Source organism: Diceros bicornis, chromosome X (genome assembly GCF_020826845.1).
Source record: "Diceros bicornis minor isolate mBicDic1 chromosome X, mDicBic1.mat.cur, whole genome shotgun sequence".
NCBI lineage: Eukaryota > Metazoa > Chordata > Mammalia > Perissodactyla > Rhinocerotidae > Diceros > Diceros bicornis.
Genome location: NC_080781.1, coordinates 73,740,453 through 73,763,157, shown reverse-complemented (window position 1 = coordinate 73,763,157; position 22,705 = coordinate 73,740,453). Strand labels below are relative to the sequence as shown.

Sequence of the window (22,705 nt, the reverse complement as noted above, 5' to 3'; positions counted from 1 at the left end):
CTAAATTCTATAGTATAACAAGAAGGTAGGATCTTTTAGGGCTGAAATGATTGGAGAAGGCTTTTGATATTTGACTTGGGTCTCGACAGTTTGTTAGACATTTGATAGGCAAAGAAATAAGAGAATGGGGCTGCAGTCAGAAGTAATACTATAGCAAAGGCAAAGAGCCTAGGGCAGTTTGCTTTGTACAAAGACCACCCTGGTTAATGGTTGGAAAGAAGAACATGGAGGGGTGGGGGTCACGAACTAGACAAATGTTTCACACTTACAAAAATTTTTATGCATGCACAACTATTTTTCCAATCTAATAAGACATAAATAACAATTGCAATAGGTTAGACTGTAAAGAAGAAAAACTGACCGAAAAAGAATATTGCTGACAAACTTAAGAGGATTCTTAGAGCCCACTGACCTGCATGTTTTTGCTTTGCCTCCAAACTAAGCCTCACCTGCCAAAGCTCCTCATGATCATTTGTATCAATCTACTTGGACTAGGCATTCTGTTCCCTGAAATAGTACAAACTTTTCCTGCCTCTGCATTTGCTATAATATAACAGTTTACCCAACAGCTCAGAGCCAAGTCAAATACTACCTCCTCAACAAAAGCCTTCTCCAACGATCTCAGTCCTAAACAACAGTTCCCTTCTGTTTTATTATTGAACTTAAATTGCACCACTCATATGATATAAGCAACCTTGATTTACAAATATGTATGCATCTGTTTGCTCTATCCTACAAAATTATAAAAATCCTTAAGGGCAGAAACAGTGCAATGCAACTTTGCATGTCACAGGATTTTGCATTTTCATAGGCTAGTTTACAGAAACAAAATCCAACTCACACACACACAAAAACGCTAAATACAAATTTGTTTAATGAATGTGTTCCAGTGCTGATAGAGTTTTCATTCCCTTCATGTGTTTCCTTATCTTTATGAGGCAGTCCTTATACTGAACTCAATTTTTATACAAGTCTTGGAAAATAAAATGATTGAAACATATCTAGGTTCACCCAATAATGCTCTCATCATATGGGTAAAAAGAGGCATCTAGAGCATCTAGGGATGATCCCAATAACTGTGGGCAAAGAAAGGAATTTAAATGTCTTTCTGATTTACCTACTTGAATCAGAATGCAATATGAGGTTGGAGGAGGGAAACTGAGTTGCAGTAAAACAGTCTTATACTACCTGATCTGTTTAATTCCACACTGTAGGTGCTGGGAAAGAATGGGCAAAAATAAAAATAATGGGTTCTTCTGTTAGGCTGTATTTTAGTTTGAAGGGATGGTTTGGTATTCTATAGCAGCTATGAATATTTATTTTTTAAACTGACAATTCCAATTTTTTAATTCACATAAACACAAACGCAATTCTTCCTTTAAGTAACTGTTCAAAAGGTTCATTTTCTTTTTGATTAACCTTTCAGAATAGGGATTTGGGCTGTTGGAGCACTTTTAAACCCAATTAACTGTTAAAACAGTTAAAACAAAGCAAGGCACTCAGAAAAAGGGTTTTGGGGACCTGGATCCTCTGTTTTACCCATAATTATCCTCAAGTACCTTATTCGCTAATACTCACCCCTACTCCCACAACCTTTATGTCTCAGGAACTAACTTTGGAAAGCAGATAGAAGCCTCTTTTAGAGTAGAAAGCCACCTAAAGATGGCTAGGACTAGGGTGAGGCTAGGGAGGCACTCTCCTTAGGCACAAAATATAAGGGGGCACTCTAAAACTCAGTAATGAACATAAATATTTAATGCGCTATTTTAAAGAGCTAAATTAATGCAAAAAAGTCCACGATGAACAAAATATCAAAATTTTAAATAAAGACAGGATCTTACCTTGCACTTGTATGACTCGCCTCAATCGCCTCACCCTAATCTCCTGAGGTTTTGGCATATCCTTAAATTTTGCGCCAGAGCTGAGTGCCTTAATCGCTTTATCCTAGTCCAGGCTTTGAGTCCCAAACATTTTCACGTATGCCACCTTCCCGAGTCCCTTCACTAAAGGCCACTTTTGGATTCAAACTCCATTGTACCAGCACTTTTCCTCTGGATAGACCTCCGTTATTACAAACTTCACGCGGGGTCGCATTGAATTCTTGCTGGACTCCCACCAAGTGGGATAACGGTATTTATCTAGTGTCCCTGCCTTCAGGCGCCTCCGGCACTTCCAGCTTCCCAGTTTTGTTGCTACTCTCCACTTGCGAGAGACACGCCATTTTGGCACCCTCCTCGTGCTAAAACCACAATTCTGCTTTGGTGTGAAGTTCCCATAACCAGAGAAAAAGCTCCATTCTTTCCTACTCTCTGAATGAGCGCTCCCCTCAGTTCATTTCCATCCTCCTGTCAAAGGTAGAATGGAAAGGCTGGAGCCTAGACTCAACCCGGTCTCAAAAACACTTTTCCCCCTGGGAAGAAGTAAAAGTGGGGCCTTTGGAGACTGTAGAGAAAGCAACTGCAGTGACTTTCGCCTGTCATTACAACATAAAAGGAAAAAAACGATTAAGACAACTCCGGCTTTCCCGCCGGTTTTATGCTTGAGCACTTTGCGTCTACTAAATCCGCGTGCTCCTCCACTCCACCAGCGGTCGGAGCGCGCAGCATACGAGGGTTTCGGGCAAGTCCACGGGCCACGCCCCCTGGGCCGGTCACCTCCCCTTATTGGCCTGACAGCCTGTCATTCCAATCTGGCTCCCACTCCTGCTAACCATTCACGTAGTTTGGTTGCGTCTTGGCGTGTTTAATGTTGCCAATAACGAGGGATTTTTTTTTTTGGAAGCGAGTACAGGTCGTACTGGAATTAGTTCATTGAAAACTCAGTTGCTCTCCGAGCAGTCGGGCAGAGACTGCTTTCGGCTTTCTTTTCTGCTGACTGTTAAGATCTCTTATCGAGAGCTGCAACAATGCCCAAAAGAAAGGTAAGTGAAATGGGAAGATAGAAGGGGGATTCGCGACTGAAATACATATTTCCTAATCAGCAGAGATTTTTTAAAAAGCATTTTGGCTTCTAGTTCGATTTTGTGATGTACTGAATGGAAGGGGAGGTAAAGGCAAAGAACGTTCGGTGTAAGGTTTAGGATGGTCTCGCGTGCAACTAGTAGTTAGTTCACTTTTGGCTTGTTTTGTTTAAGGGAAAGAATCGCTTGAGAGGTGTCTCCATGCTGAATTACAAACAGCCATAGCGCTGTGCTGTCGCTTCCTACCCCACCCCCCTCCCTCTGCTTACCCTATTGGAGTAACTCTTCTCCTCCCAACCACACTTCCAGGCACCCGTTTCCTCCTAAGCTTTTCTCAGGGAACCGTCCTGTTTGGAGAAACGAAAGCCATGGCTTTCTCCTGTATTTGCCTTTGTTCTTCTCGTTTTCTTTTTCCTTTTTTTTTTTTTCCCCTTCCCTCCTCCACTTCTTGTCATACCAGATGGCTATGCAGTGGTAATCCTGTGCCATTAGGCGGCGCAGACTTCAAACTGTCCTAGAGAAGAGAGAGATTCACCGCTGTAATTAGCAACTTTAGGGCTGAGAGATCTGGGGCTCTCCAAGTTCTCTATCTAAAGGTGGAAAGATGATAAGAGAACGGCGTCAGATAAACTATTGCTGATGTTGGGTAGCATGGATTTATTCACTATTTAGACATGCAGAATTGATCTGAGCTATTCAAGGGCTACAGGTCTGCAAACCTTGACTTCAAAATTCGTGGCTCCGCTCTTAGACGAGAAATAAATTCACGCGAGGCGTTTGTGTGTGTTTTTGGGGGGTGGGGGGTGCGTCCCTTAGAAGTGAAATCGAACGCTGTTTCATTGCTTGACAAAATTGTAAAACACTGTGCTAATGTAAGGCATTATGATTGTTTTGATATTATTCTTATTTATCCGTCCGCCTTCCCTATTTTTAGAACATAGGAATAAGAACGAAATTCCCTGGTGCTCTGGGGCTGCAAGAATCGTGCAGTAGATTGAAAATTCCCAGGCTCAGATACGGAAAGCAATAGTTTCTAATCACCATCCCCCTTCCTGAGCTTCCCGCCGCTGCGCTTTTCTAGGCTTGTGCAATGGGTCTTGCTGTTTTGCAGAGCTGACAGCAACCTTGTAGCAGGTAGTGGCGGGAAGTTTTAAAATCCGCGGCTGGCTCCTCAGAATAACGCATTGACGTTGTAACAAAGAGGTCCCCCCAAAGCATTGTGGGTGTTGTAGTTCTTCTATGCAGAACTTGGAGGGGAGAATAGTCCAGAGTCAGTAGAGAGGGTCAGATAAGTATAATTGTATATCAAACATAAGGCCAAATAGACAAGAAAATTGCATAAAGCTCCGCCTTCATTTCGCCTGCCTCCACACTTTTTTAGCTTTAACACTGGCTACAGCAGGTGGATTTTAAATTAAAAAGGTTTGTTTTTAGGAGATGCAATTTACACAAAAGCATGAAATTAACTATCAGTTGTGTAAACTTGTCTTGAGAATGTATTTACATCCTAGTGCATGTTTGCACCTTGGTAGATGTATGTAGCATGCTACTAGGAAATAACACGTGGCTACTTGAGTGGGAATCCAGGAAAAATGTCGTAAGCAATTATATTGCAACCGTAATGCATAAGCAATATTTTCTGATCTATATGTTTATATCAATGATCTCATTTCTGTGTGGTTTTCTCCTCTGTATAGGCTGCAGGTCAAGGTGATATGAAGCAGGAGGTGAGTTTCTTTAGTTTTAGAATCTGTCCGAAAAAATCCACTCGTTTTATAAACTTGAGACACATAAGCAGCTGAAAAGTAGATGCTGGTTAATATATTTATACCATGTAAGTACCAATATAGCATGCCAGTGAGCTCTCAGAAATATAGTAGGCATTGAAAACTCCAAACTTCTTGGAATTTAGGACCTTATTGTGCTTGTTAAGATCTGGAGAGAACTTCTTTCTTTAAGCAAAAGAATTGCTTTGTCAGTTTGCAAGAAGGGGCTATATTTTCATTTCTCAATATGCTCCTTGTTACTAGCCATTGTGTTCATTTAGCCTAGCAATTGAAGTTTAATTTGAGATTTTTTTTCCCTTAAGCTGTATGAAAGGTCCAGAGGAGAGAAAAATCAAAACTTATATTTCTACCCTGATATTTTCTAATCAAGTTCACAATTGCTTCTTTAATGACAATATTTATGTAGAGTTACACTAAATATTTTCACCACAATATAAATAATCCAATTTTGTGTATCCATAGTTCTCTTAACTGATCATTTTTTTTCACTTATAGCCTAAGAGAAGATCAGCCAGACTGTCTGCTGTAAGTAGTCTTTTTAAAAAGCTGCCCATGTATTGTAAATTGTAATTTTAAAATTCGCAGAATCGTAGGCAATACTAATTATTTAATACAAGATTTATTTTTGACGTTTAAAGAAAAAAATTTCACACCAAGGAAATGTTTTTTTGCTCATGCTGAATTTGAACTATACCTACTTATTTTAAGTAAGAGGTTGGATTTCATTCTCAGTGATCTTTCTGCAATTATGATTTCTTCCTTTTTTCCCGCATGACTTGTGTTTTTTTATTTTATTTTTACTTCAGTTATTTCATTGAGGTCCTATTGGTTTATAACATTGTGTAATTTCAAGTGTACATTATTATATATCAGTTTCTGTATAGACTGCATTGTGGTCACCACCAATAGTCTAGTTTTTATCCATCACCATACATATGTGCCCCTTTACCCCTTTTGCCCACCTCCCCCACCCTCTTCCCCTCTGGTAACCGCTAATCTGTTCTATTTATCTCTGTTTATCTTCCACTTATGAGTGAAATCATATGTTATTTTTCTTTCCCTGCCATGACTTGTGTTTTTTGATGCAGATGCCTGTGCCTACTACTCCGGAGTTGAAGCCCAAAAGAACATCAACTCCAAGGGTAAATATTCAACACTCAAGGCTGAAAGAAAATTGCTTTTCTTCAGAAATAATTTTTTGGGAAAGGGTATAGCTTATCAGTTTGCTTTCTTTATTTTCTGTTCAGTTAGTAATATATTACATTATACCATATGGTACATATAAGCCTTTTGAGTAGGGAATATTTGTTCATGTTCTGTGATTGTCCACTGTGTTTTGATATTTTCATTAGGAAGAGACAAAACAAATTTTAGTTGGATAAACCCGTAAAATGTACATTACATGCCTTTGACATCATATAGTCACAATACTGATATTCCTGGGAAAACAAAAGGTGTAAACTGTAGTAAGCGAAGTAATGTGTTGTAATAATTGTAGTAACTAATATTTGACGATACTTTAAAGTTTGCAAAGTGCTTTCACATACAGTACTTTTAATGGATATAATTGATTTCATATAGGCTTCTATGCTCTGTTGTGGCTAAAGACATTAGAAATAGAAATAGCCTCAATATTAAGTTCACTTTTTTCCCGTATATTTATATTTATTTATTTATGTGTAAATATGCGTGAATATAGTACAATTTTATTTCTTTTTTAAACTGCTTTATTGAGCTATGATTGATGTTTTAAAGATTGATTGAATTCTTAAAATCATAAAAGCTTAAAACTAGGAGGAACATTAAAGATCATCTAATCCCATCATTTTGTGGTTGAAGAAACTGTAAATTATAGTCATATTCATAAAATGCTTTGAAATCCTTGATTAAAATGTGTTGCTAAAACTAGGGCAAGTGAAGTTTTAGTAATAATGGTAAATAATAATAGTAAGTGACAACAGAAGAGGAAGTTTCTTTTTATTTTCTATTTCACATTTCAAGGTCACTATTCTATAAAATTAGGTACTTAATGTATAGGTTATGAAAATAGTAAAGACTATTTATTTCCTTTAAAAATAGAAGATAGTGCTAGAATAAGACAGATACTCTATAATCATGGACTTTACTTAATTCTCCTTGGCTCTCGGTTTCTCATATGTTAAAAGAGTAATAACATATCTATATTGCATTTTACAATTTCTAAAGCAATTTCACATATATTTTATCATTTGCTCTTTATAATATCCCTATGAGGTAGATGGTATTATTCTCCTTTACATATGAAAAAACAAGCTTAAAGAGATTTATGCTTCTGCTCAAGATCACATCAAGTAAGTAGCAGATCCAGAATTGAAACACAGGTTTTCTGCCTCCCTTACCCAGTGCTCTTTCTACTACATACACACTTAAGCAAAGCACTTTCTTGGTAAAGCAATCATGATTCAAGTCATTCCAAAACTTGTAGATGTAAAAACTGAATCACCTATGTCCCCAGGTGATCTCTTTCAAATATAACTAAATTGATGCTCTCGCTAACATAGTATTTCTCTTAATTATTGCCAATCAAGGCTTTGCAATCAACAAAACCCTGTTGCTAATTATTAGACATGAGAGAGATAAACTGACCCCCTCTAGTCAAAGAAAGTTAATTTATCAAAGTCTAAGACAATGCTGGGAATTGGACCTGAGTGGCCACTGATCAGCATTCCAACTTGTTGCTTCTCATCCAAAAGAAAATTTCTTTGATTTATATCAGAGGAACATTATTCATTTTAATGCCACTTCAAGTTTACGGTGAAACTAAAAGTGTCAAGTCATAATTTTGTTGATTTTAAGTTTATATGGGTATTTGACAGCCTTTCCATAAATTAGTACACAGCTGGTAAAATAACTTAGACCATTTAATCAACACACCAGTTAAATTTTATATTTATTTTTATTATTTTGTGTTGCTGGACAGAAAATGAAGACAAAAAGTATGATGGGAAAAAAGACAGATACAAGTGCCAAAGCAATAGCTGAAACCAAGAAAGAAGAAGTTGTTAAAGAAGAATACAACAATGAAAATACTGAAAATGGAGAAGCCAAAATTATAGAGGTATCTTACAATATTAACAGATTTTGTCCATTTGAAAGTTTAACAATTGGTGCAACTGAAAGAAATCTTGTCTTGTAGTTTAAAAGTTGAGAAACATTAAATAAGTAGTGGTTCTATAGTATCTTAGTCCATTCTGGCTGCTATAACAAAATCCCACAAACTGGTGTCTTATAAAGAACAGAAATTTATTTCTCACATTTCTGGAGGCTGGGAAGTCCAAGATCAAGCACCAGCATCTTTGGTGTCTGGTGAGGACCTGCTTCCTGATTTATAGATGGCAGTCTTCTTGCTGTGTCCTGACATGGTGGAAGGGGCCAGAGAGCTCTCTGGAGCCTCCTTTATAAGGGCGCTAATCCCATTCATGAGGGCTCTACTCTTATGACCTAATCACCTCCCATAAACCCCAGGTCCAAATACTGTCACATTGGGGCTTAGCAGGATACGAATTATAGGAAATACAAACATTCAGTTTATAGCATATAGTATAACGGTATCTAAGGGGAAAAAAAAGAAAAGAAATTTAAAATATGAGAATTTACAGGTATGGGTAGTGGGAGTAGTGGGTTAGCATTGCTGTTAATAGAACAATGCTGGTGATAATGACTTAGTAGTAATATAATGACTCTCTCATTAAATACAGACCAATCCTCTATTCCTTTTGTCAGCACATGGCTATTTGTAAATCCCTTTCCCAGATCATATAATTCTTTTTTTCCGCTGTAGATTGCAAAACAAATAATCATGTAAATGTTAATAGGTCTTGCTTTGCATATTTAATGCATACTACATTTTTAGGTATTAACACTGAAAATGGGATATAGTGCCAAATCTACAAACCAAACCTCTGCATATAGGAAAAATCTTTTGTAAGTGATCCTATGATATCTGGTAAAAACACTTTTCAGGTAACTTTTTACAAAGAAAACCTAAATCTCACCATTATAGAAAAAAATTTATTTATTTGTTTTATTTTATTTTGTGAGGAAGATCAGCCCTGAGCTAACATCCAAGCTAATCCTCCTCTTTTTACTGAGGAAGACTGGCCCTGGGCTAACATCTGTGCCCATCTTCCTCCACTTTATATGGGATGCCGCCACAGCATGGCCTGACAAGCAGTGCCTCGGTGCGCGCCCGGGATCCGAACCTGGGCCACCAGCAGCGGAGCGCATGCACTTAACCACTACGCCACAGGGCCAGCCCCTGGAAAAAATTTATTCTTTTGTTTTTTTTATTTTATTGAGGTCATAATGGTTTATCACATTGTGGAATTTCAGGTATATAATATTATTTATCAGTATTCTGTATAGACTGCATTGTGCTCACCACCAATAGTCTAATTTTTATCCATCGCCATATATATGTGCCCCTTTACTTCTTTCTCCCACCCCTCAACCCTCTTCCCCTCTGGAAAGTACTAACCTGTTCTCGTTATCCATGTGTTTATTTATCTTCCACGTATGAGTGAAGTCATACAGTGTTTGTCTTTCTCTGTTTGGCTTATTTCACTTAACATAATACCCTCAAGGTCCATCCACGTTGTTGCAAATGGGACGATTTTGTCCTTTATTATGGCTGAGTAGTATTCCATTGTATTTATGTACCATATCTTCTTTATCCATTCGTCTGTCAATGGGCGCTTGGGTTGCTTCCATGTCTTGGCTATTGTAAATAACACTGCAATGAACATGGGGGTGCATGAATCTGTTTGAATTGGTGATTTCAAGTTCTTTGGATGAATACCCAGTACAGTAGTGGGATAGCTGGGTCATATGATATTTCTATTTTTAATTTTTTGAGAAATCTCCATACTGCTTTCCATAGTGGCTATACCAGTTTGCATTCCCACTGGCAGTGTATGAGGATGCCCTTTTCTCCACATCCTCTCCAGCATTTGTTATTTTTTGTCTTGGTAATTATAGCCATTCTGACGGGTATGAGGTGATATCTCATTGTAGTTTTGATTTGCATTTCCCTAATGATTAGTGATGTTGAACATGTTTTCATGTGCCTGTTGGCCATCTGTATATCTTCTTTGGTAAAATGCCTGATCATATTCTCTGTCCGTTTTTTGATTGGGTTGTTTGTTTTTTTTGTTGTTGAGTTGTCTGAGTTCTTTATATATTCTGGAGAGCAACACTTTGTTGGATACATGATTTGCAAATATTTCCTCCTAGTTCGTGGGTTGTCTTTTCGTTTTGTTCATAGTTTCCTTTGCAGTAGCTCTTTAGTCTGATGTAGTCCCATTTGTTTATTTTTTCTTTTGTTTCCCATGCCTGAGTAGACGTGGTATTTGAAAAGATGCTAGTAAGACTGATGTCAAAGAGTTTACTGCCTGTATTTGCTTCTAGGAGTTTTATGGCTTCAGGTCTTACATTCAAGTCTTTAACCCATTTTGAGTTAATTTTTGTGTATGGCGAAAGATAAATGTCTACTTTCATTCTTTTGCATGTGGCTTTCCAGTTTTCCCAAGATCGTTTATTGAAGAGACTTTCCTTTCTCCATTGTATGTTCTTGGCTCCTCTGTTGAGATTAGCTGTCCATAGAGGTGTGGTTTTATTTTGGGGCTTTCAATTCTGTTCCATTGATCTGTGTGTCTGTTTTTGTGCCAGTATTATGATATTTTGATTACTATAGCTTTGTAATATATCTTGAAGTCAGGGATTGTGATGCCTCCAGCTTTGTTCTTTTTTCTCAGGATTGCCTTTGCTATTCAGGGTCTTACGTTGTTCCATATAAATTTTAGGATTCTTTGTTCTACTTCTGTGAAGAATGTCGTTGGGATTCTGATTGGAATTGCAATGAATCTGTAGATTGATTTAGGTAATATGCACATATTAACTATATTTATTCTTCCAATCCATGTGCAAGGACTATTTTTCCATTTCTTTATGTCATCTTCAAGTTCTTTCAATAATGTCTTATAGTTTTCAGTGTATAGGTCTTTCACCTCCTTGGTTAAATTTATTCCTAGATATTTTATTCTTTTTGTTGTGATTGTAAATGGGATGGATTGTATTCGCGAGTCGTCTTTCTGCTAGTTCGTTATTAGAGTATAGAAGGGCAACTGATTTTGACCCTGCAACTTCACTGTAGTTATTGACTATTTCTAATAGTTTTCTGGTATATATCGTGTCATCTGCCAACAGCGAGAGTTTTGCTTCTTCCTTTCCAATTTGGATAACTTTTATTTCTTTTTCTTGCACAATTGCTCTGGCCAAAACCTCCAGTACTATGTTGAATAAAAGTGGTGAGAGTGGGCACCCATGTCTTGTTCCTGTTCTCAGAGGGATGGCTTTCTGTTATTCACCATTGAGTATGATGCTGGCTGTGGGTTTGTCATATATGGCCTTTACTATGTTGAGGTACTTTCCTTCTATACTCATTTTATTGAGAGTTTATATCATAAATGTATGTTGGATCTTGTCAAATATTTTCTCTGCATCTATTGAGATGATAATGTGATTTTTAGTCCTCATTTTGTTAATGTGGTGTATCACATTGATTGATCTGCAGATGTTGAACCATCCCTGTGTCCCTGGTATAAATCCCACTTGATCATGGTGTATGATCCTTTTTTAATGTATTGCTGTATTCAGTTTGCCAATATCTTGTTGAGGACTTTTGCATCTATGTTCGTCAGCGATATTGGCCTATAATTTTCCTTCTTTGTGTTGTCCTTGTCTGGTTTTGGTATCAGGGTGATGTTGGCCTCATAGAATGAGTTAGGAAGCGTTCCGTGGTCTTCAATTTTTTGGAAGAGTTTGAAAATGATAGGTACTAAATCTTCTTTGAATGTTTGGTAGAATCCTCCATAGAAGCCATGTGGTCCTGGACTTTGTTTTTTGGGAGCTTTTTGATTACTTTTTCAATCTCTTTACTTGAGAATTATCTATTCAGATGCTCTGTTTGTTCTTTTTTAAAATTTTTCTTGTACTTTTTTTTATTTCTTTAATATTTTGAATTCTTTTTTTTGAATTGAGGCAACATTGGTTTATAACGTTATATAAATTTCAGGTGTACATCATTATATTTCGATTTTTGTGTAGATTACATCATGTTCACCACCCAAAGACTAATTACCATCCATCACTATACACATATGCAAATCATGCCTTTTGTCATGCTCCCTCCCCCCTTCCCCTCTGGTAACCACCAATCCAATCTCTGTCTCTATGTGTTTGTTTGTTGTTGTTTTAATCTTCTATTTATGAGTGAGGTCATACATTATTTGACTTTCTCCCTCTGACTTATTTCGCTTAGCATAATACCTTCAATGTCCATCCATGTTGTCACAAATGGCAAGATTTCATTTTTCTTATGGCTGAGTAGTATTCCATTGTGTATATATACCACATCTTCTTTATCCATTAGTCCCTTGATGGGCACCTAGGTTGCTTCCAAGTCTTGGCTATTGTGAATAATGCTGCAGTGAACATAGAGGTGCATATATCATTATGCATTCATGTTTTCATATTCTTTGGATGAACATCCAGCCGTTGAATAGCTGGATCAATTGGCAGTTCTATTCTGAATTTTTTTAGGAATCTCCATACTGTTTTCCATAGTGGCCGCACCAGTTTGCACTCCCAACAGCAGTGTATGAGAGTTCCCTTCTCTCCACATCCTCTCCAACACTTGTTATTTCTTGTCTTGTTAATTATAGACATTCTGATGAGTTTAAGGTGATATCTCATTGTAGTTTTGATTTGCATCTCCCTAATAATTAGTGATGTTGAACACCTTTTCATGTGCCCATTAGCCATCTGTATATCTTCTTTGGGAAAATGTCTGTTCAGATCTTCTGCCCATTTTTAAATTGGGTTGGGTGTTTGCTTGTTATTGAGATGTATGAGTTCTGTATATATTTTGGATATTAACCCCTTATCAGATATATGGCTTGCAAATATCTTCTCCCAATTGTTAGGTTGTCTTTTCATTTTGTTGATGGTTTCCTTTGCTGTGCAGAAGCTTTTAGGTTTATGTAGTTCCATTTGTTTATCTTCTCTATTGTTTCCCTTGCCCAGTCTGACATGGTACTTGAAAACATGCTGCTAAGACCAATATCAAAGAGCATACTGCCTATGTTTTATTCTAGAATTTTTATGGTTGCAAGTCTTACATTCAGGTCTTTAATCCATTCTGAGTTAATTTTTCTGTATGGTGAAAGATAATGGTCTACTTTCATTCTTTTGCACATGGTTGTCCAATTTCACAACACCATTTATTGAAGAGACTTTCCTTTCTCCATTGTATGTTCTTGGCTTCCTTGTTGAAAATTAGCTGTCCATAGATGTGTGGATTTATTTCTGAGCACTTGATTCTGCTCCATTGATCTGTGTGTCTGTTTTTGTGCCAGTACTATGCTGTTTTGATTACTATAACTTTGTAGTATATTTTGAAATCAAGGAATGTGATACCTCCAGCTTTTTTCCTTTTTCTCAGGATTCCTTTTGCTACTCGGGGTCTTTTGTTGTTCCACATAAATTTTAGGATTCTTTATTCTATTTCTGTGAAAAATGTTGTTGGAAATTTGATAGGGATTGCATTGAATCTGTAGATTGCTTTAGGAAGTATGGACATTTTAACTATGTTAATTCTTCCAATCCAAGAGCATGGAATATCTTTTCATTTCTGTATGTCTTTTTCAATTTCTTTCAACAATGTTTTGTAGTTTTCAGTGTACAAGTCTTTCATCTCTTTAGTTAAGTTTATTCCTAGTTATTTTATTCTTTTTGTTGAAATTGTAAATGGGATTCTATTCTTAATTTCTCTTTCTGCTATTTCATTGTTAGTGTATAGAAAAGCAACTGATTTTTGTAAGTTTATTTTATATCCTGCAACTTTACCATATTCCTTTATCATTTCTGAAAGTTTTTCTGTGGTTTCTTTAAGGTTTTCTATGTATAAAATCATGTCATCTGCAAATAGTGACAGTTTCACGTCTTCCTTTCCAACCTGGATCCATTTTAATTCTTTATTTGCCTGATTGCTCTGGTTATGACTTCCAATATTATGTTAAATAAGAGTGATGAAAGTGGGCGTCCTTGTCTGGTTCCTGTTCTTAGAGGGATAACTTTAAGTTTTTCTCCTTTGAGAATGATTAGCTGTGGATTTGTCACATATGGCCTTTATTATTTTGAGGTACTTTCCTTCTATTCTCATTTTATTCAGAGTTTTATCATAAATGGATGTTGGATCTTGTCAAATGCTTTCTCTGCATCTAATGAGATGATCATGTGATTTTTATTCTTCATTTTGTTAATGTGGTGTACCAGATTGATTGATTTGCCAGTGGTGAACCATCCCTGCATCCCTGGAATAAATCCCACTTGATCATCATGTATGATCTTTTTTTTTTTTTCTTTTTTTTTGTGAGGAGATCAGCCCTGTGCTAACATCTGCCAATCCTCCTCTTTTTTTGCTGAGGAAGACTGGCCCTGGGCTAACATCCATGCCCATCTTCCACCACTTTATATGGGACACTGCCACAGCACGGCTTGCCAAGCAGTGCATCGGTGCGCGCCCGGGATCTGAACCGGCGAACCCTGGGCCACCGCAGCGGAGTGGGCACACTTAACCGCTTGCGCCACTGGGCCGGCCCCATGTATGATCTTTTTAATGTATCATTGTATTCGATTTGCTAGTATTTTGTTGAGGATTTTTGCATAGATGGTCATCAGTGATATTGGCCTATAATTTCCTTTTTTTGTGTGGTCCTTATCTTGTTTTAGTATCAGGGTAATGTTGGCTTCATAGAATGAGTTAGGAAGCTTTCCTTCCTCTTCAATTTTTTGAAGACTTTAAGAAGGATAGGTATTAAGTCTTCTTTCAATGTTTGGTGGAGTTCACTAGAGAAGCCATCTGTTGCTGTACTTTTATTTTTTGGGAGGTTTTTGATTACTGTTTCGATCTCCTTACAGGTGATTGGTCTATTCAGATTCTCTACTTCTTGATTCAGTTTTGGAAGGTTGTATGATTCTAAGAATTTATCATTTTTCTTCTAGATTAACCAATTTGTTGGTGTATAGCTTCTTGTACTATTCTCATAATCTTTTCTATTTCTGAAGTGTCTGCTGTAATTTCTCCTCTTTCATTTCTGATATTATTTATTTGAGCTTTCTTTTTTTTTCTTGGTGAGTCTACCTAAAGGTTTGTCAATTTTGTTTATGTGTTCAGAGAACCAACTCTTCATTTCATTGATTTTTTCTATCATTTTTTTAGTCTCTATTTCATTATTTTCTGCTCTGATTTTTATTATTTCCTTCCTTCTATTGATTTTAGCTTTGTTTGTTCTTCTTTTTCCAGTTCCGTTAGGTGCACCGTTAGATTGTTTGAGAGTTTTCTTGTTTGTTGAGGTAGGCCTGTATTGCTATCAACTTCCCTCATAGAACCGCTTTTGCTGTATCCCATAAATTTTGGCATGTCATATTTTCATTTTCATTTGTCTCTAAGTGATTTTTGATTTCTCATTTGATTTCTCATAGACCCAATAGCTGTCAGTAACATTTTGTTTAATCTCTACATGTTTGTGCTTTCCCAGTTTTCTTCTTGTAGTTGATTTCTAGTTTCATACTCCTGTACTCAGGAAACATGCTTGGTATTAATTCAATCTTCTTAAATTTATTGAGACCTGTTTTGTGGCCTAAAATGTGATCTATCCTGGAGAATGTTCCATGTACATTTGAAAAGAATGTGTATTCTGTGGTTTTTCGACAGCATGTTCTGTATATATCTATTAAGTCCATCTGGTCTAGTGTGTCTTTTAAGGCCAATGTCTTCTTGTTGATCTTCTGTTGGATGATCTATCCATTTGTGTAAATGGACTATTAAAGTCCCCTACTATTATTATGTTACTATTTCCCCTTTTATGTCTGTTAATAATTGCTTTATATGTTTAAGTGCTCCTATGTTGGGTGCATAGGTATTTAGAAGTGTTATATCTTCTTGCTGGATTGTTCCCTTTATCATTATGTAGTGCCCTTCTTTGTCTCTTATTACAGTTTTTGTTTTAAAATGTATTTTGTCTGATATAAGTATTGGTACCCCAGCTTTCTTTTAATTTCCATTTGCATGGAGTATCTTTTTCCATCCCTTTACTTTCAGTTTGTGAGTGTCTTTAGGTCTGAAGTGTGTCTCTTCTATGAAGCATCTATATGAGTCTTGTTTTTTAATCCAGTCAGCCACCCTGTGCCTTTTGTTTGGAGCATTCAGTCCATTGACATTTAAAGTAGGTACTAATAAGTATGTACTTATTGCTATTTGGTTACTTTTTTTCTCTGTGTTTTAGTAGTTCTTCTCTGTTCCTTTCTTCTTCTCTTGCTCTCTTACCTTGTGGTTTGATGGCTTTCTTTAGTGTTATGTTTGGTTTCCATTCTCTTAATTTTTTGTGTATTTATTATAGGTTTCTGGTTTCTGATTACCATGAGGTTCATATACAGTAACCTAGGTATATAGCAATCTATATTAAGTTGATGGTCTCTTTAGTTTGACCTCTTTCTAAAAGCTCTACTCTTTTACTCCCCTCCTCCAAGAATTTATGTTTTTAATATCATATCTAACTTTTTTTGTGTGTGTGTGTGTGTATCCGTTACCCTCTTATCATGAAGATACGTAATTTTGGTACTCTTTTGACCTTCACGTTACCTTCACAGGTGGTTGATCTGCTACCTTTACTGTATTTTTGCCTTTACTAGTGATATTATTGTTTTCTTTTGTTTTTTATAATTTTCTTATTCCTATTTGTGGTCTTCTCTTTCCCACTTAAATAAGCCTCTTTAGCATTTTTTGTAAAGCTGGCTTTTTGGTGATAAACTGCTTTGTTTTTTTTTGTTTTTTTTTTTTTTTTGTGAGGAAGATCAGCCATGAGCTAACATCCATGCCAATCCTCCTACTTTTGCTGAGGAAGACTGGCCCTGAGCTAATATTAGTGCCAGTCTTCCTCCACTTTATGTGGGACACTGCCACAGCATGGCCTGACAAGCAGTTCATTGGTGTGCGCCTGGGATCCGAACCTGGGCCACCAGCAGTAGAGTGCGCACTTAACCGCTACGCCATGGAGCTGGCCCCTGAACAGCTTTAGTTTTTGCTTGTCTGGGGAACTGTTTATCTCCCTTTCCATTCTGAATGATAACCTTGCCAGGTAGAGTGTTCTCGGCTGTGGGTTTTTACCTTTCATCACTTTAAATATATTGTGCCACTCTCTTCTAGCCTCTAAGGTTTTTCCTGAGATGTCAGCTGATAGCCTTATGGGGTTTCCTTTGTATGTAACTTGTTGCCTTTCTCTTGTGGCTTTTAGGATTCTCTCTTCATCCTTAATTCTTGACATTTTGATTATGATGTATCTTGGTGTGTGCCCCTTTGGGTTTATCTTGTTTGGGGCTCTCTGTGATTCCTGTACCTGGATGTCTGTTTGCTTCCTTAGGTTAGGGAAGTTCAGCTATTATTTCTTCAAATAGATTCTCTGCCCCTTTATCTCTCTCTTCTCCTTCTGGGACACCTATAATATGGATGTCAGGGCTCTTGATGTTGTCCCAGAGGTCTTTTAGACTGTCCTTGTTCTTCTTAATTCTTTTTGTTTTATCTGTTCAGCTTGGGCGATTTCCTCTAGTCTTTCATCCAGCTCAGTGACAGTTCTTCTGCATCATCTACTCTGCTATTGAGTCCTTCTTGTGAATTTTTCATTTCCAGTATTGTATTCTTCATTTCTGATTGGTTCTTTTTTATATCTTCCAATTCTTTGTTGACATTCTCACTGAGTTCATCCATTCTTCTCCCAAGATCAGTGAGCATCCTTTTGACTTTGTTTTAACTCTTTGTCAGGTAGATCGTTTCTTTTGGTTTCATTTAGTTCTTTTTCTGAGCTTCTGTCCTGTTCTCTTACTTGGAATATATTCCTTTGTCTCCTCATTTTGCCTCTTTCTCTGTGCTTATAGCTAGGTATTAGGAAGATCAGCTACACCTCCCGATCTTGGAGAGGTCACCTTATGTGAGAGATGGCTTATAAGGCCCAGCAGTGTGCTTCCCTCTCATCACCAGTTCCAAATGTTCCAGGAGTGACCCCTGCATGGGCTACATGTGTCCTTCTGTTGTGGCGTGCTTGCTCTTGCTTCAAGTGCCCATGGAGGGTAGTTTGCCCCCCTGGGCGGCTACTTGTAATGCTCAGCTGCCTGTGGCTGCTATGGATCCTTCAGTCATTTTACTGGGCGTGGGGAGCCCCAGCACAGTTGGCTGCAAGGTCTAATAGCACATTCCTGTTGTAGTTTTTTTGTAAAGTGTGTAGCCCCCCAGCATGGCTGGTTTCTAGTCTCAGGGCCTTACAATTGCTTTTGGCCTCTGGCCTGCAATGCTGTTGTCAGCTCTCTCAGGGTTGCAGCTGAGTGGGGCCAGCCCCAGGCATGGGAGCACACAATAGTTTCAGGCTTTGGAACGTGTGACCTATCCCTGACGTGGCTTTTTGAGAAGCACAAGACTGCTGCAGCTGACAAGCCCCACTGCCCACAGGGCAACACACACGTCAACGCAGTCCTGCCCCATGTGTGTGCCCCAATCCACTGAAGTGGACCTAGTCACCCCACTGCAGAGGCCCCACACATGCCACCAATGCAGGCCTGCGCCTCACACTTGCCCTGCCCCACAGAGGTGGACCCCCTCGCCTGGCTGCAGAGGTTCTAGCCACACCACCTGTGCGGGCACACAAGTTGCCTGAGGGCTTGCTGTTGGGTGGGGCCAGTCCCTAGGGTGGGCTGATTGCCCTGGCTGAGCTGAATTAAATTGATGCTCTAGGGCAGACCCTGGGCTAAGAGGCCAAAGGAAGAACTCCAATGGTGTCTGCCAGCATCTGTATCAGCAGTAGGTCACAATAATGGCTTCTGCCAATGTCTCAGTCCCTGGAGAGGTCTCACCTCTCACCAGGATGCACCCAGAGCCTATCAGGCGAGTCTCCTTCCAAAGGACTGTGCACCTTTCTTTCTGGTGATTTTAGGTTGCTTTCTGAAATGGGTGAATTTATGCATGGGCCTTTTAAGAGCAGGATTTTTTCCCTTATGTCTGATAGCTTTTCTGGGGGTATTCTCTGTTGTTGTTAGTAGCCAGCAAAGGCATATATTATGACACTTGTCTTGGTTGTGCTGAGTCCAAAAGCTGCTTATAGCAGTGATGCTCCTCCACTTAGATACCCCACTCCTCCCGGGAAGGCTTCATACCTGAGGATTGCTCCCAGCCAGCCATGAAGTGCTGCGGATTGTGAAGGTGGCTTGTTTTCTCTCCAGAAAGAATTTCTGCCTCTTCCAACTCAGTCAGCAGTGTCCCTTGTTGCGGGGTTCTTTTTATCCAATTTTCAGTTCTCTCTCAGGGGTAATTCTTCCAAGAGTAGTTGTAAATTTGTTGTGTCCATGGGAGGAGGTGAGTTCAGAGTCTGCCTATGCCACCATCTTGACACCATTCTTGAGAGCTCTGATTTTCTGATTTTGTCTGTCTATCTCCCTGCTTAAGGCTTTTTGTAAACCTCTTCCTTTTTGTTTCAGGTATGAGGGCATTCTTGATCATCTCTTGTAGAGGGGGGAGTCTTGTGGTGATGAACTCCCTCAGCTTTTATCTGGGAAAGTTTTTATTTCTCCATCATATCTGAAGGATGTTTTCGCTGGATAGAGTGTTCTTGGCTGAAAGTTTTTGTCTTTCAATATTTTGAATATGTCATTCCGCTCTCTCCTGGCCTGTAAGTTTTCTGCTAAGTCTGTTTTAAGCCTGATAGGGGTTCCTTTGTAGATTATTCTCTTCTGCCTTGCTGCCCTTAATAGTTTTTTTTTTTTGTCATTCACTTTTGCCAGTTTTAGTAATATATGCTTTGTAGAAGATCTTTTTTCATTGATGTAATTAGGACTTCTATTGGCTTCATTTACTTGTAATTCCAGATCCTTCCTCAGGTTTAGGAAGTTCTCAGCCATTATTTCTTTGAATAAGCTCTCTGCTCCTTTCTCCCACTCTTCTCCCTCTGGAATACCTATAATCCTTATGTTGCATTTTCTAATTGAGTCAGATATTTCTCAGACAATTTCTTCATTTTTTTTTCAGTCTTAGTTCTCTCTTCTCCTCCACCTGAAGCATTTCTATATTTCTGTCCTCTATATTACTAATTCTGTCCTCCATAATGTCATTCTGTTTTTAAGGCTTCTAGATTGCTTTTTATCTCATTCATTGTGTTCTTCATCTCCAGGATTTCAGCTAGTTTGTTTTTTGAGTTTCATTCTCTTTTGTGAGGAACTCCTTCTGTTTATTAATTTATTCCTGAGTTTATTGAGCTGTCTTTCTGAGTTTTCTTGTATCTCATTGAGTTTCTTTATGATAAGTATTTTGAATTCTCTGTCATTTAGGTTGTAAATTTCTGTGTCTTCAGGATTGGTTTCTGTCTTGTCATTTTCCTTCTTATCTGCAGTGTTAATCTATTTCTTCATGGTATTTGATGAGTTGGTGTATAGTGGTATTGTCTGGTCACAGATTCCAGCTGGCACCACTGTGGGGGGTAGGAGCTGTGTTTTCTGAACCCATCACGTCCAGTGGAAGTTGTGCCCATCTGCTGGAAGTTGTGCCGGTAGGGCTCGTCTACATTTGCTGGCTGCCACTGCTTGGCGTGTCCCACATGCAGGTACAGGTGCTCTGGTGTGGATCTGCTGCCCTGACCTACTGGCCGAGCTGGTGCACCAGGCAGGAGGTGAAGGGAGAGACGCTATGTTTTGTGTGCACGTTCCCACTTTGCAATCACCAGCAGCCTGCCTTCGCCACTGGGCTTGGTGGGAACGCCTCCGCAGTGGCTGAGCTGCCTCAGTGTGCAGCATTCCTGTGGGCTGGGATGCAACTCCAAAAGCCAAAGTGTTCCCGCGGAGGCCTGCCTGCTCCCCCATCTCCTGCCAGAGTCACACACTGGCCACTGTGTGAGGTCCCTCACCTCAGATTGCTGCCACTGGGGAGGGGGAGGAGATCCACTTACCTCCTTCCACTGCTTCCTGGGGATCCAGCACCCCCACCTTCAGATATATGGCTGCATGGATCTCTCAGATGTCCTATTGTGCTGTGTGGGTGTCCTCTGTTGGCTATTGAATGTCCTGTTGGTTGTGTCTTAGTGGGGAGAGGCTATGGGAACAGCTCACTCTGCCATGATGCTTATGTCACTTCTCTATTATTTCTTCAAGGAATATATTTTGTTTATATGCATGCTACTCATTGAGAATTACTGATATAGAATATATGGCATTATTTCCTATATTTACTCTATTTCCTCATATTTTTAGGAAAAATTATTTATATGAGTAAATTTTCCTGAATTTATTGTTCCAAACATCTATTCGTGCATGTTTGTATGGAGATATTTTAATTAATCCTATTTCTTAGAATGTTTTCCTTATAATGTGATATTTAGGAGGCATTTTCCACAAAAAACTACTTTCTTGTAAATGAAGTATTATTTCCATAAAATAGATATAGTCCTGTCTAAATATTTAGGAGAAACAGTTCTAAATTTATGAATATTATGTTGTTTTTTTCTCTATACATATAGGCACCAGCTCCTGAAAAAGAACTTGAGGAAATAAAAGAACTAAAAATTGAAGATGTCAAAGAAGAGGGAGAAGAAAAGAAAGAAGCAGTGGCACCAGAAGGAAAAGAAGATGAAAAAGATCAGAAAGGAGATGGAGAAGAGGAAAACAAGGAAGAAGAGAAAGAAGAAGATGGGAAAGAGGACAAAGATGGAAAAGGGAAAGAAGGTGGAACAGAGGATGAAGAGGAACAAGAGAAAGAAGATGGAAAAGAGGGCAAAGATCAAAAAGAGAAAGGAGGTGAAAAAGAGGGTGAAGATGGAAAAGGGGAAGGAGAAAATGGCAAAGAGGAAAAAGATGAAAAAGAGGAAGGAGATAAAAAAGAGGATGAAGATGGAAAGGGGAAAGGAGAAGATGGCAAAGAATCTGAAGATGGAAAAGATAAAGGAGAAGATGAAAAACAAGGAGAAGACAGAAAAGAGAAAGGAGATGGAAAAGGGGATGAAGATGGAAAAGAAGATGAAGATGGAAATGAAGAGGAAGATGGAAAAGAGAAAGGAGAAGATGGAAAAGAGGAGAAAGATGGAAAAGAGGAAGATGGAAAAGAAGAAAATGGAAAAGGAGATGGGAAAGATGGAAAAGGTGGAAAGGAAGATGAAAACAAGGCTGATATCGGAAAAAAAGTAGCTGAAATAGAAGAGGTCAAAAAAGAAGATGGAAAAAAAGAAGAGTCTCAGAGTATTGTTTAAAGCTGCCCTATATAATTTCATAATTTGGTAATATGTACCTCCATGTTGTAATGTTAATAGAGATGAATATTTTTATCAAATATTTTATAGACACAGCTTTTCTTTAGCTCAATTTAATTTCAGAACATCTTCCTACTGAATATTATCCACAAAATTCCTAACACGAAACGTTTATCTATAAATTTTGTGATAATAATAGTGGAATATATAGAAAAAAATATGCTTTCAACTTTGTCATTGAATTCCTTTTTGCGTAAGTTATGTGTTAAATCTTTTAATGTTAATTTTACTCCTATATGTGATAATTTCACAAAGTGGAGAGATCCCAAAAGAAAGTTTCCTCCAACATTCTTGTGGTTCTCTAGGTTGCTTTTATAAAGAAAGTGAACTATTTTCATGTAATGCTAAGAGTTAGAATTATCTTTTCCAAAAAGAACTTTATTATTAGCTTGGGAAAAAAATTGTAATTCCATTTCTAAAAGAAAGAGAAATGTTTATTTCAGAAGGGCAGTTCTGATTGTATGTGTATCTACAAAATTTTTCTGAATTTATCTTAATAAAAATTATCTTCAAAGATGATTGTATTT

At 38.1% G+C, this 22,705-nt stretch overlaps 1 protein-coding gene across 1 annotated transcript; it reads left to right on the top strand.

Moving 5' to 3' along the window:
- Window positions 1–2,754: 2,754 nt before the first annotated feature.
- Window positions 2,755–22,695, top strand: HMGN5 (high mobility group nucleosome binding domain 5). The gene is made up of 6 exons (XM_058536253.1): window positions 2,755–2,920; window positions 4,657–4,686; window positions 5,242–5,271; window positions 5,835–5,888; window positions 7,706–7,843; window positions 21,393–22,695. The coding sequence occupies exons 1-6, from the start codon at window positions 2,906–2,908 to the stop codon at window positions 22,116–22,118; spliced, it is 993 nt and encodes a 330-aa protein (XP_058392236.1). The 5' UTR covers window positions 2,755–2,905; the 3' UTR covers window positions 22,119–22,695.
- Window positions 22,696–22,705: the final 10 nt, after the last annotated feature.

Coding starts and splice junctions, on each gene's coding strand:
- HMGN5 (XM_058536253.1), top strand. Junction 4,687..5,241: donor AAGGTGATATGAAGCAGGAG/GTGAGTTTCTTT, acceptor TTTCACTTATAG/CCTAAGAGAAGATCAGCCAG. Junction 7,844..21,392: donor GAGAAGCCAAAATTATAGAG/GTATCTTACAAT, acceptor CTATACATATAG/GCACCAGCTCCTGAAAAAGA.